The sequence below is a fragment of the Panulirus ornatus genome, chromosome 1, assembly GCF_036320965.1.
Source record: "Panulirus ornatus isolate Po-2019 chromosome 1, ASM3632096v1, whole genome shotgun sequence".
Classification (NCBI taxonomy): Eukaryota; Metazoa; Arthropoda; class Malacostraca; order Decapoda; family Palinuridae; genus Panulirus; species Panulirus ornatus.
Genome location: NC_092224.1, coordinates 50,784,067 through 50,805,738, shown reverse-complemented (window position 1 = coordinate 50,805,738; position 21,672 = coordinate 50,784,067). Strand labels below are relative to the sequence as shown.

Below are 21,672 nucleotides of genomic sequence, written 5' to 3'. Positions count from 1 at the left end.
TGTAGGTTTGCCGCAGGGGTGTGTGATGTCTCCATGGTTGTTTAATTTGTTTATGGATGGGGTTGTTAGGGAGGTGAATGCAAGAGTTTTGGAAAGAGGGACAAGTATGCAGTCTGTTCTGGATGAGAGAGCTTGGGAAGTGAGTCAGTTGTTGTTCGCTGATGATATAACGCTGGTGGCTGATTCATGTAAGAAACTGCAGAAGCTGGTGACTGAATTTGGTAAAGTATGTGAAAGAAGAAAGTTAAGAGTAAATGTGAATAAGAGTAAGGTTATTAGGAACAGTAGGGTTGAGGGTCAAGTCAATTGGGAGGTAAGTTTGAATGGAGAAAAACTGGAGGAAGTAAAGTGTTTTAGATATCTGGGAGTGGATCTGGCAGCGGATGGAACCATGGAAGAGGAAGTGAATCATAGGGTGGGGGAGGGGGCGAAAATTCTGGGAGCCTTGAAGAATGTGTGGAAGTCGAGAACATTATCTCAGAAAGCAAAAATGGGTATGTTTGAAGGAATAGTGGTTCCAACAATGTTGTATGGCTGCGAGGCGTGGGCTATGGATAGAGTTGTGCACAGGAGGGTGGATGTGCTGGAAATGAGATGTTTGAGGACAATATGTGGTGTGAGGTGGTTTGATCGAGTAAGTAATGAAAGGGTAAGAAAGATGTGTGGAAATAAAAAGAGCGTGGTTGAGAGAGCAGAAGAGGGTGTTTTGAAATGGTTTGGGCACATGGAGAGAATGAGTGAGGAAAGATTGGCCAAGAGGATATATGTGTCGGAGGTGGAGGGAATGAGGAGAAGTGGGAGACCAAATTGGAGGTGGAAAGATGGACTGAAAGAGATTTTGAGTGATCGGGGCCTGAGCATGCAGGAGGGTGAAAGGCGGGCAAGGAATAGAGTGAATTGGATCGATGTGGTATACCGGGGTCGACGTGCTGTCAATGCATTGAATCAGGGCATGTGAAGCGTCTGGGGTAAACCATGGAAAGTTCTGTGGGGCCTGGATGTGGAAAGGGAGCTGTGGTTTCGGGCATTATTGCATGACAGCTAGAGACTGAGTGTGAACGAATGGGGCCTTTGTTGTCTTTTCGTGGCGGTGCCTCGCGCACATGAGGGAGGGAGGGGGATGTTATTCTGTGTGTGGCGGGGTGGCGATGGGGGTGAGTAGGGGCAGACAGTGTGAATTGTGTGCATGTGTGTATATGTGTGTGTCTGTGTGTGTATATGAGTGTGTACGTTGGGATGTGTGGGTGTGTATGTGTGCGTGTGTGGACGTGTGTGTGTGTGCATGTGTGTGGGGGTGGGTTGGGCAATTTCTTTCGTCTGTTTCCTTGTGCTACCTCGCAGGCGCGGGAGACAGCGACAAAGCAAAATAAATATGCAAAAAATATTTTCATTTATTATTTTGCTTTGTCGCTGTCTCCTGCGTTTGCGAGGTAGCGCAAGGAAACAGACGAAAGAAATGGCACAACCCACCCCCATACACAATGTACACACACACACGCCCACATGCAAATATACATACCTATACATCTCAATGTACACATATATATACACACACAGACACATACATATATACCCGTGCACACAATTCACACTGCTTGCCCCTATTCATTCCCATCGCCACCTCGCCACACATGGAATACTATCCCTCTCCCCCTCATGTGTGCGAGGTAGCACTAGGAAAAGACAACAAAGGCCCCATTCGTTCACACTCAGTCTCCAGCTGTCACGCAATAATGCCCGAAACCACAGCTCCCTTTCCACATCCAGGCCCCACACAACTTTCCATGGTTTACCCCAGACGCTTCACATGCCCTGATTCAATCCACTGACAGCACGTCAACCCCGGTATACCACATCAATCCAATTCACTCTATTCCTTGCCCGCCTTTCACCCTCCTGCATGTTCAGGCCCCGATCACTCAAAATCTTTTTCACTCCATCTTTCCACCTCCAATTTGGTCTCCCACTTCTCCTCGTTCCCTCCACCTCCGACACATATATCCTCTTGGTCAATCTTTCCTCACTCATTCTCTCCATGTGCCCAAACCATTTCAAAACACCCTCTTCTGCTCTCTCAACCACACTCTTTTTATTTCCACACATCTCTCTTACCCTTACATTACTTACTCGATCAAACCACTTCACACCACACATTGTCCTCAAACATCTCATTTCCAGCACATCCACCCTACTGCGCACAACTCTATCCATAGCCCACGCCTCGCAACCATACAACATTGTTGGAACCACTATTCCTTCAAACATACCATTTTTGCTTTCCGAGATAATGTTCTCGACTTCCACACATTCTTCAAGGCTCCAAGGATTTTCGCCCCCTCCCCCACCCTATGATTCACTTCCGCTTCCATGGTTCCATCTGCTGCCAGATCCACTCCCAGATATCTAAAACACTTTACTTCCTCCAGTTTTTCTCCATTCAAACTTACCCCCCAATTGACTTGACCCTCAACCCTACTGTACCTAATAACCTTGCTCTTATTCACATTTACTCTTAACTTTCTTCTTTCATACACTTTACCAAACTCAGTCACCAGCTTCTCCAGTTTCTCACATGAATCAGCCACCAGCGCTGTATCATCAGCGAACAACAACTGACTCACTTCCCAAGCTCTCTCATCCACAACAGACTTCAAACTTGCCCCTCTTTCCAAAACTCTTGCATTCACCTCCCTAACAACCCCATCCATAAACAAATTAAACAACCATGGAGACATCACACACCCCTGCCGCAAACTGACATTCACTGGGAAACGCTCACTTTCCTCTACTCCTACTCATGCACATGCCTTAAATCCTCAATAAAAAGTTTTCACTGCTAGCAACTTACCTCCCACACCATATACTCTTAATACCTTCCATAGAGCATCTCTGTAAACTCTATCATATGCCTTCTCCAGATCCATAAATGCTACATACATATCTATCTGCTTTTCTAAGTATTTCTGACATACATTCTCCAAGGGAAACACCTGATCCACACATCCTCTACCACTTCTGAAACCACACTGCTCCTCCCCAATCTGGTGCTCTGTATATGTAAAGGGGAAGAGTGGTTTGAGAGAGGGAAGGGGGGACGGGGGTAGGAGGAGGAGGAGGAGGTTCTGGGAGCGTTGAAGAATGTGTGAAAGGGAAGAACGTTATGTCAGAAAGTAAAATGGATTTTTGAAGGATTATTGGTTCCAACAATATTCTACGGCATGGGCTATAGATAGGGTTGTATGGACAAGGGTGGTTGTGTTGGAAATGAATTATTTGTGGACAATATGTGGTGAGGTGGTTTGATTAAGTAATGAAATGGTAAGAAAGATGTGTGAAAATATAAAGAGCGCTGTCAAGAGAGCAGAAGATGGTGTGTTGAAATGGTCTGGACATATGGAGAGAATTAGTGAGGAAAGGTTGACAAAGAGGATGTATGTGTAAGAGGTAGATGGAACAAGGGGAAGTGGGAGACCAAATTAGAGGTGGAAGGATGGAGTGAAAAAGATTTTGAGCGATCGAGGCCTAAACATACAGGAGGGTGAGAGGCATGTAAGGAACAGAGTGAATTGGAATGCTGTGGCATACTGGGGTCGACGTGCTGTCAATGGATTGAATCAGAGCACGTGAAACATTTGAGGTAAACCATGGAAAGGTCTGTGGGGCTTGGATGTGGATAGGAAGCAGTGATTTTGGTGCATTATACATGACAGCTACGGACTGAGTGTGCAGGAATGTGGCCTTTTATATCTGTTTTCCTCATTGATTCTAGTCTCTCCATATGTTTTAACCATTTCAGCACACCCTCTTCAGATTTCTCAACCACACCCTTTATTACCACATCTCTGTTTTACCCCTTTCATTACATACATGGGCAAACCACCTTAAACAAAATTTCCAACACATCTATCCTTCTTCACAGTCTATGGGACTACTATCTGTTCAATCAATGTATATATCTTTATCTCTTATGCATATTTCCTTTGGAACTCCCCAAATGATTGGTCATGGGAAAAGTCTCTGCAACTGGTGAACTCCTCTGATGCTTCTTAGCCTCTAGTGTCTCACCTTTAACAGGCCATTGGCAAAGGGAATCTCTAGCACAGTATTTTTTTGGCCCCTTCATAATGTTCCCACCAAAAACTATTACCTAATGTGTCTACCAATGTTCCTGCCTTATGTTCCAACCAACTACTTGTACTCAATGATCTCAGCTAATGTTCTTAATTACATTTTTTTTCTCTTTTACCTTTTCCAATTGTTAGTAAAGGTGCTGAAATCTAGATATAAGAAGTGCATCTATTAGTAAGGTGAGGACTATTTGCAAGTGTCAAAAGTGAAAGAAGAGGTTAGTTAGCCAGAGTTGTGTAGGTCCAGTGGCCAGCGACCTATTTTTACAGTAAAGTCACCGTAATTTTTTGTACTGTTCCTCATGCAGCCAGTTTCCATGCACAGGAGCCCCATCAGTCCAACAATCACTAACCGCACTCACTTGTCGTCCAGCTCCACCCTCATCATGATCCTGGCAGTCTGAGGGTAAGCCACAGGAACTTACCAACTTCCTATGCCTGATGGCATAGAGGCTGTCCCCCTGGCGCAAATGCCTGAGGGCAGCATTTAGCACTTCTTGCTCCTCACAGGATTTGTGAGGCCAGGCTCTAGCATGTCAAGGTAAGACACAATCTCTGCGACAAAAGAGGCAACAAGGACAGATAAAACCGTGGGGTATTCTCCACCACCAATAGGAGTGGCAGGCTCTCCCCCATTGAGGACAGCCCCTTCTCCTGCACTGGTGGAGCCTCCCCCACCAGAATTGGCAGCACACGCCTTTCCTCGCATGGTGCCTCTTCCTGAGTGCCACTTTGCATGTTGTCTCTGATGTCCACCGGGACACATCTCTCATCCGACACACTACGCGCCACCTCCCCACCTACACCGTTCTTTTGGTGAGGGTTAACATTCAGGATCAACTCCTGAATGCAGGACTTATGTGATGCCTTCTGTCTGAGGCTCTTGACTGCCTCAACCAGCAGGCAAGGAACAACAGCCTGTAACTGCTGATTCAGGCTCTATCTAGCTACTAAGGGACCAGCTGCCATTGTCACTTCTGTCCTTGCAAGGAGTTCTATCTCCTTGTTGGACCATCTTGCCTTAAACAAGACATGCCATGTCACCAACTCCTGGTGGAAAAAGTTGGCATGTGTCCACCTCTCGCAGCCCTGATAACTGGCAAATGTGTTCCCACAATGTGGGCAAGTAGGAGAGCAGTTATCAGCTGCTTCCCCTAGGCTTCTGTAAGCTGGTATGCTATTCCTGAAAGACTTTTTTCAGCATAACGGGTGCCAAAGAACAAAAATCTGAGACAAGGGTAGATGTCCCGAAAGGTTTCATACAGTACTGCTGCCCACAGACAGCAGAGGACTGCAGTCAGGTGATGGAGGCTGCTGCTGTGTTTTGGCCCTTTGACCACCCTTTGGCAGTTGCCCAGCTGAACCAGTAAACTAACTTGGACAACCCTCAACTCTCAGCTGCCCAAGTGACTTGTAGTGGATAGACACTTGACAGAGCTAGGGTTTCAGGAGTTACTGTCACAATGCTACTAGGCTGCCACTTTTGTAAACACTGTGATGGTCTAATTTTGCTCCAGTCTAATGTCCCTACCTCCTACTAACACATATTGCTCCTTCCATTTTGCCAAAAAGCAGGGTCAGTGCATAGTGCTCACCACAGAAAAATCTAGGAGCTAGGAAGCTGTGTGAGTTAAGTGTTGTGTTGTAAAAGGAGAGATTGTATCTTTATGGGAAGAATGCCAGCAGTCTACATGTGGGTGAGGCAGAAGGAAAGCAAAAAAGCGCAATTTGACAACCACTGAAGTGCCAGCTTACTCGGCAGTACTCCCAGAATCTTCAACCCCTCTCCCATCTTATGACTTATGGTTTCATTTCTTTGCATGTTCACTCTCAGGTATCTAAAACATTTCACTTCCTCCTATTTTGCTACATTCAAACTCACACCCTGTCCCTCAACTCTGCTAAACCTGATAACCTGGCTTTTATTGACATTTCCTCTCAACTTCCTTCTTTCACACACTATTCCAAACACAGTCACCAACTTATGAAGTTTCACACACGAATCTTCTACCAGTGCTATATCATCAGCAAAGAACAACTGACTTACTTCCCACGCCCTCTTATTCCCTACAGATTCATTACTTCTTGTTCTCTCCAGGATTCTTGCATTTACATCCCTCACCATCCCATCCATAAACACGTTAAACAACCATGGTGACATCCCACACCCCTGCTGCAGAACAACCTTCACTTGAAACCATTTACTTTCTTCTCTTCCAAATCGTTCACGTGCCTTACAACCTTAACAAAAAATTCTCATTCCTTCTAGCAGCTTCTGTTCAACACCACATATTCTTAAGACCCTCCACAAGGCATCAGCTTTCTCTAGATCCATAAATGCTACATATAAATCCCTCTCTTTCTCTCAGCATTTCTCACACATTCTCCAAAGCAAACATATATATCATGTTACACTCTATTATGACTGGGAAAAACAACAAAACTTACAGATGTATCCTTCTCAGTTACAGATGACAAAATAGTTGTATCTCCACTTCTGTTTTCGCTGCTGACACTATCCAGTTTAATGGCAGATATATCAGGAAGATCTGGGAGGACAGCTCCAGTTACATCCAACTTACGACCACCTGGTGCTAAACCGCCTACCATTGTTGTACTAGGGACATAAGAAGTATATCTTATTAAATACAATTAATAAGAATAAAAATTTGATGTAACTAACTTAGAATAGTTAATCATAAATGCTCATAATATTATTTCTCTATGTTATATTTATATAAGAGAGAAGAGGGAGTGAAAGCTTAGCAGAAGAAGAAATCCAGCAAGGCAGCGGGTTTGGATGGTACTGCAGTGGAATTTATTAATAAAGGGGGTGCCTATTTTGTTGATTGGTTGGTAAGGATATTCAGTGTGGTTTCAGAAGTGGCAAAGGATGTGTGGATCAGGTGTCTGCTTTGAAGAATGTATGCAAGAAATACTTAGAAAAACAGATGGATTTGTATGTAGCATTTATGGATCTGGAAATGGCATATGACTGGGTTGATAAGAATGCTCTGTGGGAGGTTTTAAGAGTATATTGTATGGGAGATAAGTTGCTAGAAGCAGTGAAAAGTTTTCTACCAAGGATGTAAGGCATGTGTATGAGCAGGAAGAGAGGAGAGTAATTGGTTCCCAGTGAATGTCGGTTTATGGCAGGGGTGTGTGATGTCCTTATGGTTGTACAATTTGTTTATGGATGGGGTGGTTAGGGAGGTAAATGTTGGGGATGAGAGGGCCTGGAAAGTGAGTCGGTTGTTGTTCGCTCATGATACAGCTATGGTGGCTGATTTGTGTGAGAAACTGTAGAAGTTGGTGACTTGAGTTTGGAAAAGAATGTGAAAGGAGAAAGTGGAGAGTAAATAAGAGTAAGATTATTAGGTTCAGTAGCGTTGAGGGACTATAAGTGTTAGGATGTAAGCTTGAAGGGAGAAAAAGAAGTGCTTTAGATATCTGAGAGTGGACTTAGCAGCAGATGGAACCATGGAAGCAGAAGTGAGTCACAGGTTGGGGAAGAGGCAGAAGGTTCTGGGAGCAATGAAGAATGTATAGAAGGAAAGAACGTTATCTCGGACAGCAAAAAATGGGTATGTTTGAAGGAATAGTAGTTCCAACAACGTGGTATGGTTGTGAGGCATGGGCTATAGATAGGGTTGTATGGAGGAGGGGGGATGTGTTGGAAACGAAATGTTTGAGGACAATATGTGGTATGAGGTGGTTTGATCATGTAAGTAATGAAAGGGTAAGTGAGATGTGTGGTAATAAAAAGTGTGGTTGAGAGTAGAAGAGGTTTTGTTGAAATGGTTTGGACATATAGAGAGAATGAGTGAGTAAAGATTGACAAAGAGGATATGTGTGTCAGAGGTGGAGGGAACAAGAAGTGGGAGACCAAATTGAAGATGGAAGGATGGAGTGAAAAAGATTTTGAGTGATCGGGGCCTGAACATACAGGAGGGTGAGAGGTGTGCAAGGAATAGAGTGAACTGGAATGATGTGGTATACCAGAGTCAACATGCTGTTGATGGATTGAACCAGGGCATGTGAAGCGTCTGGGGTAAACCATAGAAAGGTCTGTGGGGCCTGGATATGGATAGGGGCTGTGGTTTTGGTGTATTACACATAACAGCTAGAGACTGAGTGTAAATGAATGCAGTCTTTTTTGTCTGTTTTCCTGGTGCAACCTCACTGAAGCAGGAGGTAGTGATGCTGTTTCCTGTAGGGCGGGGTAGTACCAGGAATGGATGAAGGCAAGCAAGTACGAATATGTACATGTGTATATACATACATGTCTGTGTATGTGTATGTATATGTGTATATGTTGATATGTATAGGTACGTGTATGGGCGCTTATACATGTATATGTATATGAGTGGATAGGCCATTCTTCATGTTTCCTGGTGCAAATAAGTAGGATATAAAAAAAAATAATATAGGGGATACTGGTTAAAGAATACTTCCCACATAGTCCCAGTATATCATAGATGACAACTAAAGGGGGTGGGAGCAGGGGATTGGAAATCCTCCCCTCTTTGTATTTTCAATTTCTAAGAGAGGAAATAGGAGTCAAGTGGGGACTGCTCATTCTCCGCAAAGGCTCAGATTGGGGTGTCTGAATGTGTGTGGATGTAACCAAGATGAGAAGAAAGGAGAGATAGGTAGTAATTTTGAGAAAAGAAACCTAGATATTCTGGCTCTGTGTGAGTGAAATGAAGCTCAAGGGTAAAAGGGAATAATGGTTTGGAAAAGTCTTGGCAGTAAAGTCAAGGGTGGGTGAGAGGGAAGGAGCTAAGGAAGGAGTAGCACTACCAAAGAAGGAGTTGTGGGAGTGTGTGATAGAGTGCAAGACAGTAAATTTAAAATTGATGTGGGTAAAACTAAAAGTGGATACAGAGAGATAGGTGATTATTGATGCTTATGCAACAGGCCTTGAGAAGAAAGATCATGAGAGGCAAGTGTTTTAGGAGCAGGTGATTGAGTGTGTCAGCTGCTTTAGGGTATCTAAATGCAAAGGTGAATAAAGTGGCAGCTGAGGGTATAATTGGTGTACATGGGGTATTCAGTGTTGTGAATGTAAATGGTGAAAAGCTTGTAGATTTATGTACTGAAAAAAGATAGGCAATTGGGAATACCTGGTTTAAAAAGAGATATACATATGGAAACATATGTGAGTAAGAGAGATGGTCAAAAGGCATGACTTGATTATGTGTTAACCAATAGGTGTATAAAAGAGAGACTTTTGGATGTTAAAGTGCTGAGAGGGGCAGCTGGAGGGATGTCTGTACACTATCTTGTGGAGGCAAAGGTGAAGATTTGTAGAGGTTTTCAAAAAAGAATAGAGAATGTAGGAGAGAAGAAGTAGTGAGAGTAAGTATGCTTGGAGAGGACACTTGTGTGAGGAAATACCAAGAGAGATTGAGTGTAGCAAATGATGTGAGGGGAGTGGGTGACGAATGGCATGTATTTAGGGCAGCAGTGAAGGTATGTGCAAAAGATACATGTGGCATAAGAAAGGTGGAAGGTGGGCAGATCAGAAAGGGTAGTGAATTGAATGGTGGGATGAAGTATAGTTGTTAGTGAAAGAGAAAAGAGAGGCCTTTCGAAAATACTCACAAGGAAGGAGTGCAAATGATTGGGATATGTATAAAAGAACGCAGCAGGAGGTCAAGACGAAGGTGCAAGGGTTGAAAGAGAAAGCAAATGAGAGTTTGAGAGAGAGTATCATTAAACTTTAGGGAGCATAAAAAGATGTTTGGAAAGAGGTGAATAATGGGCATAAGACAAGAGAACAAATGGAAACATCAGAGAAGGGAGCAAGGGGGTTAAGGAATAACAGGTATTAATGAAATGAGAAGATGGAGTGAGTATTTTGAAGATTTGTTAAATGTGTTTGATGACAGAGTGACTGACGTAGGGTGTTTTGGTCGGGGGGTGGCATGCGAAGTGAGAGGGCCAGGGAGAATGGTTAAGAGAGAAGAGGTAGTGAAAGCTTTGTGGAAAATGAAATCTGGCAAGGTGGCAGTTTTTGATGGTATTGCAGTAGAATATATCAAGAAAGGGGGAGACTGTGTCGTTAATTCGTTGGTAAGGATATTCAATGTATGTATGGATCATGGGGAAGTGCCTGATGATTGGTGAAATGCATGTGTAGTGCCTCTGTGCTAAGGCAATGGGATAAAGGTGAGTATTCAAACTACAGAGGCATAAGTTTCTTGATTATTCCTGGAAAATTGTATGGGAGGGTATTGAATGAGAGGGTGAAGGCATGTACAAAGCATCAGATTGGGGAAGATCAGTGTGGTTTCAGAAGTGGTAGAGGATGTGTGGATCAGGTGTAGGTGTTTGCTCTGAAGAGTGTATGCAAGAAATTCTTAGAAAAACAGATGGATTTGTATGTAGCACCTATGGATCTGGAGAAGGCATACGATAGGGTTGATAGAGATGATTTGTGGAAGGTCTCAAGAGTATATGGTGCGGAGGGTAAGCTGCTACAAGCAGTGAAAAGTTTTCACCAAGGATGTAAGGCATGTGTACGAGTAGGAAGAGAGGAGAGCGACTGGTTCCCAGTGAAGGTCGGTCTGTGGCAGGGGTGTGTGTGAGATGTCCCCATGGTTGTTTATGGATGGGGTGGTTAGAAAAGTGAATACAAAAATTTTGGAGAGTGGGATGAGTATGCATTCTGTTAGGGATGAGAGGGCCTGGGAAGTGAGTCAGTTGTTGTTCACCAATAATACAGCTCTGGTGGCGGATTCAAGTGAGAAATTACAGAGGTTGGTGACTGGGCTTGGAAAAGTCTGTGAAAGGAGAAAGTTTAAAGAAATGTGAATAAGAGCAAGGCTATTAGGTTCACTAGGGTTGAGGGACAAGTTAACTGAGATGTAAGTTTGAATGAAGTTAAGTATTTAAGATTTCTGGGAGTGGACTTGGCAGCGAATGGAAACCATGGAAGTGGAAGTGAGTCACATCACAGGGTTGGGGAGGGGGTGAAGGTTCTGGGAGCAATAAAGAATGTGCGGAAGGGGAGAATGTTATCTTGGAGAGCAAAAATGGGTATGTTTGAAGGAATATTAGTTCCAACAACGTTATAAGGTTGCAAAGCATGGGGGTTAGATTGGGCTGTACGGAGGAGTATGGATGTTTTGGAAATGAAATTTTTTAGGACAGTATGTATTGTGAGGTGGTTTGATTAAGTAATGAAAGGGTAAGAGAGATATGTGGAAATAAAATGTGTGGTTGAGAGAACAGAAGAGGGTGTGTTGAAAAGATTTGGACACATGAAGAGAATGAATGAGGAAAGATTGACAAGGAGGATATATGTGTCAGAGGTGGAGGGAACAAGAAGAAGCGGAAGACAAAATTGGAGATGGAAGGATGGAATGAAAAAATATTTGAGTGATCAGGGCCTGAACACAGAGGAGAGTGATATGCATGGAAGGAATAGAGTGCATTGGAACGATGTGGTATACTGGGGTTGATGAGCTGTCAATGGACAGAATCAGGGCATGTGAGACATCTGGGGTAAACCATGGAAAGGCATGTGGGGCCTGGATGTGGACAGGGGTTATGGTTTTGGTGGATTACACATGACAGCTAGAGACCGAGTAAGAATCATTGTGGTCATTTTTTTGTCTGTCTTCGTGGTGCTACCTCACTGAAGCAGGGGGTAGCGATATTGTTTCCTGTGGGGTAGGGTAGCGCTGGGAATGGATGAAGGCAGCAAGGATGAATATGTAAACGTATTGGAAAGGATCACAATTTTGCGCATGATCAAGATATTCCTATGAGTCCACGGGGAAAATGAAACATGATAAGTTCCCAAGTGCACTTTCATGTGATAATTACATCATCAGGGGAGACACAAGATAGAAATATAACAGTCAGTTGATATACATTGAAGAGACAAAGCTAGGACGCCATTTGATAAACATGTGATTGTCCAAAACATGCAATGAGCATTCATAAACTTATCATTTTACAAATTCTATCAACAATAAAGTTATCTAATTTGTATAGACCATCACTAATATTAAGATTATAATTCTTTGTGTATTTGATAATAGAAGATTCAATGATATTTCTCTTGGTAATAGAGTTAGAGTTAATAACTGAGATGGCGTTACTCCAGTCAATACAATGATCATAGTTTTTAACGCGATTAAACAAGGCATTTGATTATTGTCCCGTCATCATCAACTAGAACTTTAGAATATTTATTTGATGTCTTGGATGATATTCATTTACCTGTTTCAAAGTCTAATTTCACTGAACTGATAAAATTGTGTATAAAAGACTGTGCATTTCAATTCAATGGAGATTATTATGCTCAAAAATTTGGTATGGCAATGGGTAACCCTCTTTCACCTGTACTAAGTAATCTTTATATGGAATTTTTTGAAACAAAATTACTAAAGGATATCTTACCTTCTAATGCAATTTGGTTTAGGTATGTAGATGATGTTCTTTGTGTTTGGCCGACAAATGAAAATTTACAAATATTTTTCCACTTAACAATTTAGTACCTTCCATCAAATTTACTGTAGAAAATGAAAATAATGGAATGTTACCATTTTTGTATTGCATGATCCATAGACAAGGAATCAAGTTTAAGTTTAGCATATACAGAAAATCCACCAATGTATGCTCATATATCCATTATTACTCATCTCAACATGACAGAGTTAAATTATCATCATTTCAATCTATGTTCCTAAGGGCATTATGTATTTGCAGTCCAGAGTTTATTGATGATGAGTTTGAGAAGATATATTCTATTGGATCTATGTTAAAGTACCCTATATCTTTCACTGATAAATCCCTTAAGTTAGCAAAGAAATAATTTTATAGAGTTGAGCCCAAACCTCCCATTGACACCAAGAATCTTTTAGTTCTCCCTTTTAATGATAATTTCACTTTGCTTCCCATGTTGCTTAAATCCTTTAATGTAAATGTTGCCTTTAGCAACAATAATACTATAAAGAATATCTTATTCAGGAATTCACCAGAAAATTCTCTAGGATGCATCTATAAAGTGCCTTGTGGAAACTGTGATAAATTTTATGTTGGTCAGACTGGTAAGGATCTTTCTGTTAGACTTAAGCAACATAAATATAGTATAAGAATGGGACAATAATCAAATGCCTTGTTTAATCACGTTAAAAACTATGATCACTGTATTGACTGGAGTAACGCCAACTCAGTTATTAACTCTAACTCTATTACCAAGAGAAATATCATTGAATCTTCTATTATTAAATACACAAAGAATTATAATCTTAATATCAGTGATGGTCTATACAAATTAGATAACTTTATTGTTGATAAAATTTGTAAAATGATAAGTTTATGAATGCTCGTTGTATGTTTTGGACAATCACATGTTTACCAAATGGCGTCCTAGCTTCGTCTCTTCGATGTATATCAACTGAGTATTATATTTCTCTCTTGTGTCTCCCCTGATGATGTGATTATTACATGAAAGTGCACCTGGGAACTTATTGTGTTTCATTTTCCCCATGGACTCATAAGAATGTAAACGTATATATGTCCATATATACATGTATATTGGTACATGTTGATAGGTATATGTATGTATATGTCCAAGTATGGGTATTTATATATACATGCGAATGGGCCATTCTTCATCTGTTTCCTGGTGCTACCTTGCTGACCTGGGAAAAGACAATTAAGTATAATGATGAAAATAATATGGGAGAGTACTGACTGAGTGGGTGAAGGCATATACAGATCATCAGATTGGGGAAGAGCAGTATGGTTGCAGAAGTAGTAGAGAATGTGTGGATCAGGTGTTTGCTTTGAAGAAAGTATGTGTGATATACTTAGAAAGACAGATGGATTTATATGTAGAATTTATGGATCTGGAGAAGGCATATGATAGAATTGATAGACATGCTTTATGGAAGGTCTTAAGAGTATATGGTGTGGGAAGTAAGTTGCTACAAGCAGTGAAAAGTTTCTACCAAGGATGTAAGGCATGTGTACGAGTAGGAAAAGAGGAGAGTGATTGGTTCCCAGCGAAGGTCAGTCTCTGGCAAGGGTGTGTGATGTTCCTATGGTTGTTTAATTTTATAATGGTTGGGATGGTTAAGGAGGCAAGTGCAAGAGTTCTGGAGAGAGGGGCAAGTATGCCGTCAGTTGGGGATGAGAGGGCCTGGGAAGTGAGTCAGATGTTTTTTACCAATTATACTGCTCTAGTGGTTGTTTCGAGTGTGAAACTGCAGAAGTTGGTGACTGAGTTTGGAAAAATGTGCTAAAGGAGAAAGTCTAGAGTAAATGTGAATAAGAGGAAGGTGATTAGGTTTAGTACGGTTAAGGGACAAGTTAACTGGGAGGTAAGTTTGAATGGAGAAAAACTGGAGGAGGTGAAGGGTTTTAAATATCTGGGAGCGAACTTGGCAGCAAATGGAAGCCTGGAAGCAGAAGTGAGTCACAGGGTGGGGGAGAGGAAATAGGTTCTGGGAGCATTGAAGAATGTGTGGAAGGCGAGAACATTATCTCAGAAAGCAAAAATGGGCATGTTTGAAGTAACATTAGTTCCAACAATGTTATATGGTTGTGAGGCATGGGCTATAGATAGGGTTGTGCAGAGGAGGGTGGATGTGCTGGAAATGAAATGTTTGAGGACAATATGTGGTGTGAGGTGGTTTGATCGAGTAAGTCATGAAAGGGTAAGAGAGATGTGTGGTAATAAAAAGAGTGTGGCTGGGAGAGCAGAAGAGGTTGTGTTGAAATGGTTTGGACATATGGAAAGAATGAGTGAGGAAAGACTGACAAAAGGGATATATGTCTCAGAGGTGGGTGGAACGACGAGAAGTGGGAGACCAAACTGAAGGTGGAAGGATGGAGTGAAAAAGATTTTGAGTGGTCAGGTCCTGAACATACAGGAGGGTGAAAGGCGTGGAAGGAATAGAGTGAATTAGAACGATGTGATATACTGGGGTCAATGTGATGTCAATGGATTGAATCAGGGCATGTGAAGCATCTGGGGTAAACTATGGAAGGGTCTGTGGGGCCTGGGTGTGGAGAGGGAGCTGTGGTATAGGTGCACCACACATGATAGCTGGAGACTGAGTGTGAATAAATGTGGCCTTCTTTGTCTGTTCCTGGCAGTACCTCACTGGAGTTGGGGGGGGGTGGATGTTATTTCATGTGTGGTGGGGTGGAGATGGGAATGGATGAAGGCAGCAAGTATGAAAATGTACATGTGTATATATGTATATTGCTTAATTGTGGGAGACGGCAATGTAATCAAGATAAATAAAAGGAGAAATAGGTGGTATGTTTAAGGAAAGGAACCTAGATGTTTTGGCCCTGAGTGAAACGAAGCTCAAGGGTAAAGGGGAAGAGTGGTTTGGGAATGTTTTGGGAGTAGAGTCAGGGGTTGGCGAGAGGGCAAGAGCAAGGGAAGGAGTAGCACTACATTTGAAACAGGAGTTGTGGGAGTATGTGATAGAGTGTAAGAATGTAAACTCTAGATTGATATGGGTAAAACTGAAAGTGGATGGAGAGAGATAGGTGATCATTGGTGACTATACACCTGGAATTCTCGAGAAGAAAGATCATGAGAGGCAAGTGTTTTGGGAGCAGCTGAGTGAGTGTGTTAGTAATTTTGATGCACGAGACCGGGTTATAGTGATGGGTGATTGGGATGCAAAGGTGAGTAATGTGGCAGTTGAGGGAATAATTGGTGTACATGGGTTGTTCAGTGTTGTAAATGGAAATGGTGAAGAGCTTGTAGATTTGTGTGCTGAAAAAGAACTGGTGATTGGGAATACCTGGTTTAAAAAGAGAGATATACATAAGTATACGTATATAAGTAGGAGAGATGGCCAGAGAGCATTATTAGATAACGTGTTAATTGAAAGGCGTGAGAAAGAGAGATTTTTGAATGTTAATGTGCTCAGAGGTGCAACTGGAGGGATGTCTGATCTTTATCTTGTGGAGGCGAAGGTGAAGATTTGTTGAGGTTTTCAGAAAAGAAAAGAGAATGTTGGAGTGATGAGAGTGGTGAAAGTAAGTGAGCTTCGGAAGGAGACTTGTGTGAGGAAGTACCAGGAGAGATTAAGTGTAGAATGGAAAAAGGTAAAAGGTGAGAGCAAAGGACACAAGGGGAGTGGGGGAGGATTGGGATGTATTTAAGGAAGCAGTGATGGCTTGAGCAAAAGATGCTTGTGGCATGAGAAGCATGGGAGGTGGGCAGATTAGAAAGGGTAGTGAGTGGTGGGATGAAGAAGAAAGATTATTAGTGAAAGAGAAGAGAGAGGCATTTGGATAATTTTTTCAGGGAAGTAGTGCAAATGACTGCAAATGTTTAAAAGAAAGAGGCAGTAGGTTACAAGAAAGGTGCAAGAGGTGAAAAAGAGGGCAAATGAGAGCTGGGGTGAGAGAGGATCATTAAACTTTAGAGAGAATAAAAAAGATGTTTTGGAAGGAGGTAAATACATTGTGGACGATCAAGAGAACAAATGGGAACATCGGTGAAGGGGGCTAATGGGGAGGTAAAAACAAGTAGTGGTGATGTGAGAAGGAGATGGAGTGAGTATTTTGAAGGTTTGTTGAATGTGTTAGATGATAGAGTGGCAGATATAGGGTGTTTTGGATGAGGTGGTGTGCGAAGTGTAAGGGTTAGGGAGAATGATTTGGCAAACAGAGAAGAGGTAGTAAAAGCTTTGTGGAAGATGAAAGCTGACAAGGCAGCAGGTTTGGATGGTATTGCAGTGGAATTTATTAAAAAAGGGGGTGACTTTGTTGTTGAATGGTTGGTAAGGATATTCAGTGTATGTATGACTCATGGTGAGGTGCCTGAAGATTGGTGGAATGCATGCATAGTACCACTGTACAAAGGCAAAAGAGATAAAGTTGAGTGCTCAACTTACAGAGGTATAAGTTTGTTGAGTATTCCGGGGAAATCAAATGGGAGGGTATGGATTGAGAGGGTGAAAGTATGTACATAGCATCAGAATGGGGAAGAGTAGTGTGGTTTCAGAAGTGGTAGAGGATGAGTGGATCAGGTGTTTGCTTTGAAGAATGTATGTGAGAAATACTTAGAAAAACAAATTGATTTGTATGTAGCATTTATGGATCTGGAGAAGGCATATGATAAGAGTTGATAGAGATGCTCTATGGAAGGTATAAAGAATATATGGTGTGGGAGGCAAGTTGCTAGAAGCAGTGAAAAGTTTTTATTGAGGATGTAAGGCATGTGTATGAGTAGGAAGAGAGGAAAGTGATTGGTTCTGAGTGAATGTTGGTTTGCGGCAAGGGTGCGTGATGTCTCCATGGTTGTTTAATTTGTTTATGGATGGGGTTGTTAGGGAGGTGAATGCAAGAGTTTTGAAGAGAGGGGCAAATATGCAGTCTGTTCTGGATGAGAGGGCTTGGGAAGTGAGTCAGTTGTTATTCGCTGATGCTACAGCGCTGGTGGCTGATTCGAGTGAGAAACTGCAGAAGCTGGTGACTGAGTTTGGTAAAATGTGTCAAAGAAGAAAGCTGAGGGTAAATGTGAATAAGAGCAAGGTTATTAGGTACAGTAGGGTTGAGGGACAAGTCAATTGGAAGGTAAGTCTGAATGGAGAAAAACTGGAGGAAGTGAAGTGTTTTAGATATCTGGGAGTGGATTTGGCAGTGGATGGAACCATGGAAGCGGAAGTGAGTCACAGGGTGAGGGAGGGGGCGAAAGTTCTGGGAGCATTGAAAAATGTGTGGAAGGCGAGAACATTAACTCAGAAAGCAAAAATGGGCATGTTTGAAGGAATAGTGGTTCCAACAATGTTATATGGTTGCGAGGCATGGGCTATAGATAGAGTTGTGCGGAGGAAGGTGGATGTGTTGGAAATGAGATGTTTGAGGACAATATGTGGTGTGAGGTGGTTTGATCGAGTAAGTAATGAAAGGGTAAGAGAGATGTGTGGTGATAAAAAGAGTGTGGTTGAGAGAGCAGAAGAGGGTATTTTGAAATGGTTTGGTCACATGGAGAGAATGAGTGAGGAAAGATTGACAAAGAGGATTTATGTGTCAAGAGGTTGAGGGAATGAGGAAAAGTGGGAGACCAAATTGGTGGTGGAAAGACTGAGTGAAAAAGATTTTGAGTGATCAGGGCCTAAACATGCAGGAGGGTGAAATACTTGTAAGGAATAGAATGCACTGGAATGATGTGGTATACAGGGGTCAATGTGCTGTGAATGGATTGAACCAGGGCATGCGAAGTGTCTGGGGTAAACCATGGAAAGTTTTGTCGGGTCTGGATGTGGAAAGGGAGCTGTGGTTTTGGTGCATTATACATGACAGCTAGTGATTGAGTGTGAACGAATGCGGCTTTTGTTGTCTTTTCCTAGTGCTACCTCATGCTCATGCTGGGGAAGGGGGTGTTATTTCATGTGTGGCGGGGTGGCGACAGGAATGAATAAAGGCAGCAAGTACAAATTATGTACATGTGTATATATGTATACGTCTGTGTATGTATATATATGTATACATTGAAATGTATAGGTATGTATATGTGCGTGTTTGGACGTGTATGTATATACATGTGTATGTGGGTGGGTTGGGCCATTCTTTCTTCTGTTTCCTTGAGTTACCTCACTAATGCGGGAGACAGCGATAAAGTATAATAAATAAATAAAATATATATATATATATATATTGCATGCCTTTCACCCTCCTGTGTTCAGGCCCTGATCGCTCAAAATCTTTTTCACTCCATCCTTCCACCTCCAATTTGATCTCCCATTTGTCCTCGTTCTCTCTACCTCTGACACATATATCCTCTTTGTCAATCTTTCCTCACTCATTCTCTCCATGTGACCAAACTACCTCAACCCCCCCCCCTCTGCTCTCTCAACCACACTCTTTTTATTACCACACATCTCTCTCACCCTTTCACTACTTACTCAATTAAACACACCTCACACCGCATATTGTCCTCAAACATTTCATTTCCAAAACATCCACCCTCCTCCGCACAACTCATGTATAGCTCATGCCTCACAACCATATAACATTGTTGGAACCACTATTCCTTCAAACGTATTCATTTTTGCTCTCCAAGTTAATGCTCTCGCCTTTCGCACACTCTTCAACACTCCCAGACCTGCCCTGTGAATCACTATCACTTCTATGGTTCCATCTGCTGCCAAATCCACTCCCAGATATCAAAAACACTTCACTTCCTCCAGTTTTTCTCCATTTAAACTTGCCTCCATATTAACTTGTCCCTCACCCCTACAGAGCCTAACAACCTTGCTCTTAATCACATTCACTCTCACCTTTCTTCTTTCACACACTTCACCAAACTCAGTCACCAACTTCTGTAGTTTCTCACCCGAATCAGCCACCAGCGCTGTATCATCAGCAAACAACAACTGACTCACTTCCTAATACCTCTCATCCATAACAGACTGCATACTTGCCCCTCTCTCCAAAACTCTTCCATTTACTTCCCTAACACAAATTACACAACTATGGAAACATCACGCACCCCTACCTCAAACCGACATTCACTGGGGTGCCAATCACTTTCCTCTCTTCCTACTCATACACATTCCTTACGTTATTGGTAAAAACATTTTCATTGCTTCTAGCAACTTACCTCCCACGCCATATACTCTTAATACCTTCCACAAAGCATCTCTATCAATCCTATCATATGCCTTCTCCAGATCCATAAATGCTACATACAAATCCATCTTTTTTTCTAAGTATTTCTTGCATACATTCTTCAAAGGAAACACCTGATCCACACATCCTCTACCACTTCTGAAACCACAATGCTCTTCCCCAATCAGATGCTCTGTGCATGCCTTTACCCTCCCATATAATTTCCCAGGAATACTCAACAAACTTATAACTCTGTAATTTGAACATTCACCTTTATCCCCTTTGCCTTTGTACAATGGCACTATGCATGTATTCTGCCAATCCTCAGGTATTACACCGTGAACCATACGTACACTGAATATCCTTACCAACCAATCAACAACACAGTAACCCTCTTTTTTATGAATTCCACTGCAATACCATCCAAACCCGCCGCCTTGCCGGCTTTCATCTTCCGCAAAGCTTTCACTACCTCTTCTCTGTTTACCAAACCATTCTCCCTGACCCCTCTCACTTTGCACACCACCTCGACCAAAACACCCTATATCTGCCACACTCTCATGAAACATATTAAACTAGCCTTCAAAATTCTCACTCCATCTCCTTCTCACTTCCCCACAACTTGTCATTACCTTCCCATTAGCCTCCTGCACTGATGTTCCCATCTGTTCTCTTGTCTTACACACTTTATTTACCTCCTTCCAAAATATCTTTCGATTCTCCCTAAAATTTCATGATACTCTCTCACCCCAACTCTCATTTGCTCTCTCTTTCACGTCTTGCACCTTTCTTTTGACCTCCTGCTGCTTTCTTTTATACACCTCCCAGTCATTTGCACTATTTCCTTGCAAAAACTGTCCAAATGCCTCTTTCTTCTCTTTCACTAACAATCTTACTTCATCCCACCACTCATTGCCCTTTCTCTCTGCCCACCTCCCATCTTTATTTATATTTTTTTTTTCTTTTTTTTTTTTTTATACTTTGTCGCTGTCTCCCGCGTTTGCGAGGGAGCGCAAGGAAACAGACGAAAGAAATGGCCCAACCCACCCACATACACATGTATATACATACGTCCACACACGCAAATATACATACCTACATAGCTTTCCATGGTTTACCCCAGACGCTTGACATGCCTTGATTCAATCCACTGACAGCACGTCACCCCGGTATACCACATCGCTCCAATTCACTCTATTCCTTGCCCTCCTGTCACCCTCCTGCATGTTCAGGCCCCGATCACACAAAATCTTTTTCACTCCATCTTTCCACCTCCAATTTGGTCTCCCTCTTCTCCTCGTTCCCTCCACCTCCGACACATATATCCTCTTGGTCAATCTTTCCTCACTCATTCTCTCCATGTGCCCAAACCACTTCAAAACACCCTCTTCTGCTCTCTCAACCACGCTCTTTTTATTTCCACACATCTCTCTTACCCTTACGTTACTCACTCGATCAAACCACCTCACACCACACATTGTCCTCAAACATCTCATTTCCAGCACACCCATCCTCCTGCGCACAACTCTATCCATAGCCCACGCCTCGCAACCATACAACATTGTTGGAACCACTATTCCTTCAAACATACCCATTTTTGCTTTCCGAGATAATGTTCTCGACTTCCACACATTCTTCAAGGCCCCCAGAATTTTCGCCCCCTCCCCCACCCTATGATCCACTTCCGCTTCCATGGTTCCATCCGCTGCCAGATCCACTCCCAGATATCTAAAACACTTTATTTCCTCCAGTTTTTCTCCATTCAAACTCACCTCCCAATTGACTTGACCCTCAACCCTACTGTACCTAATAACCTTGCTCTTATTCACATTTACTCTTAACTTTCTTCTTCCACACACTTTACCAAACTCAGTCACCAGCTTCTGCAGTTTCTCACATGAATCAGCCACCAGCGCTGTATCATCAGCGAACAACAACT

At 42.3% G+C, this 21,672-nt stretch overlaps 1 protein-coding gene across 1 annotated transcript in view; it reads right to left on the bottom strand.

Moving 5' to 3' along the window:
• Positions 1-21,672, bottom strand: part of LOC139748899 (uncharacterized) — a 191,019-nt gene that overhangs the window by 114,628 nt on the left and 54,719 nt on the right. The window contains exon 4 of the mRNA XM_071662266.1: positions 6,576-6,744. Within this exon, the coding sequence (XP_071518367.1) occupies positions 6,576-6,744 (169 nt within the window). The remainder of the gene's footprint in view (positions 1-6,575; positions 6,745-21,672) is intronic.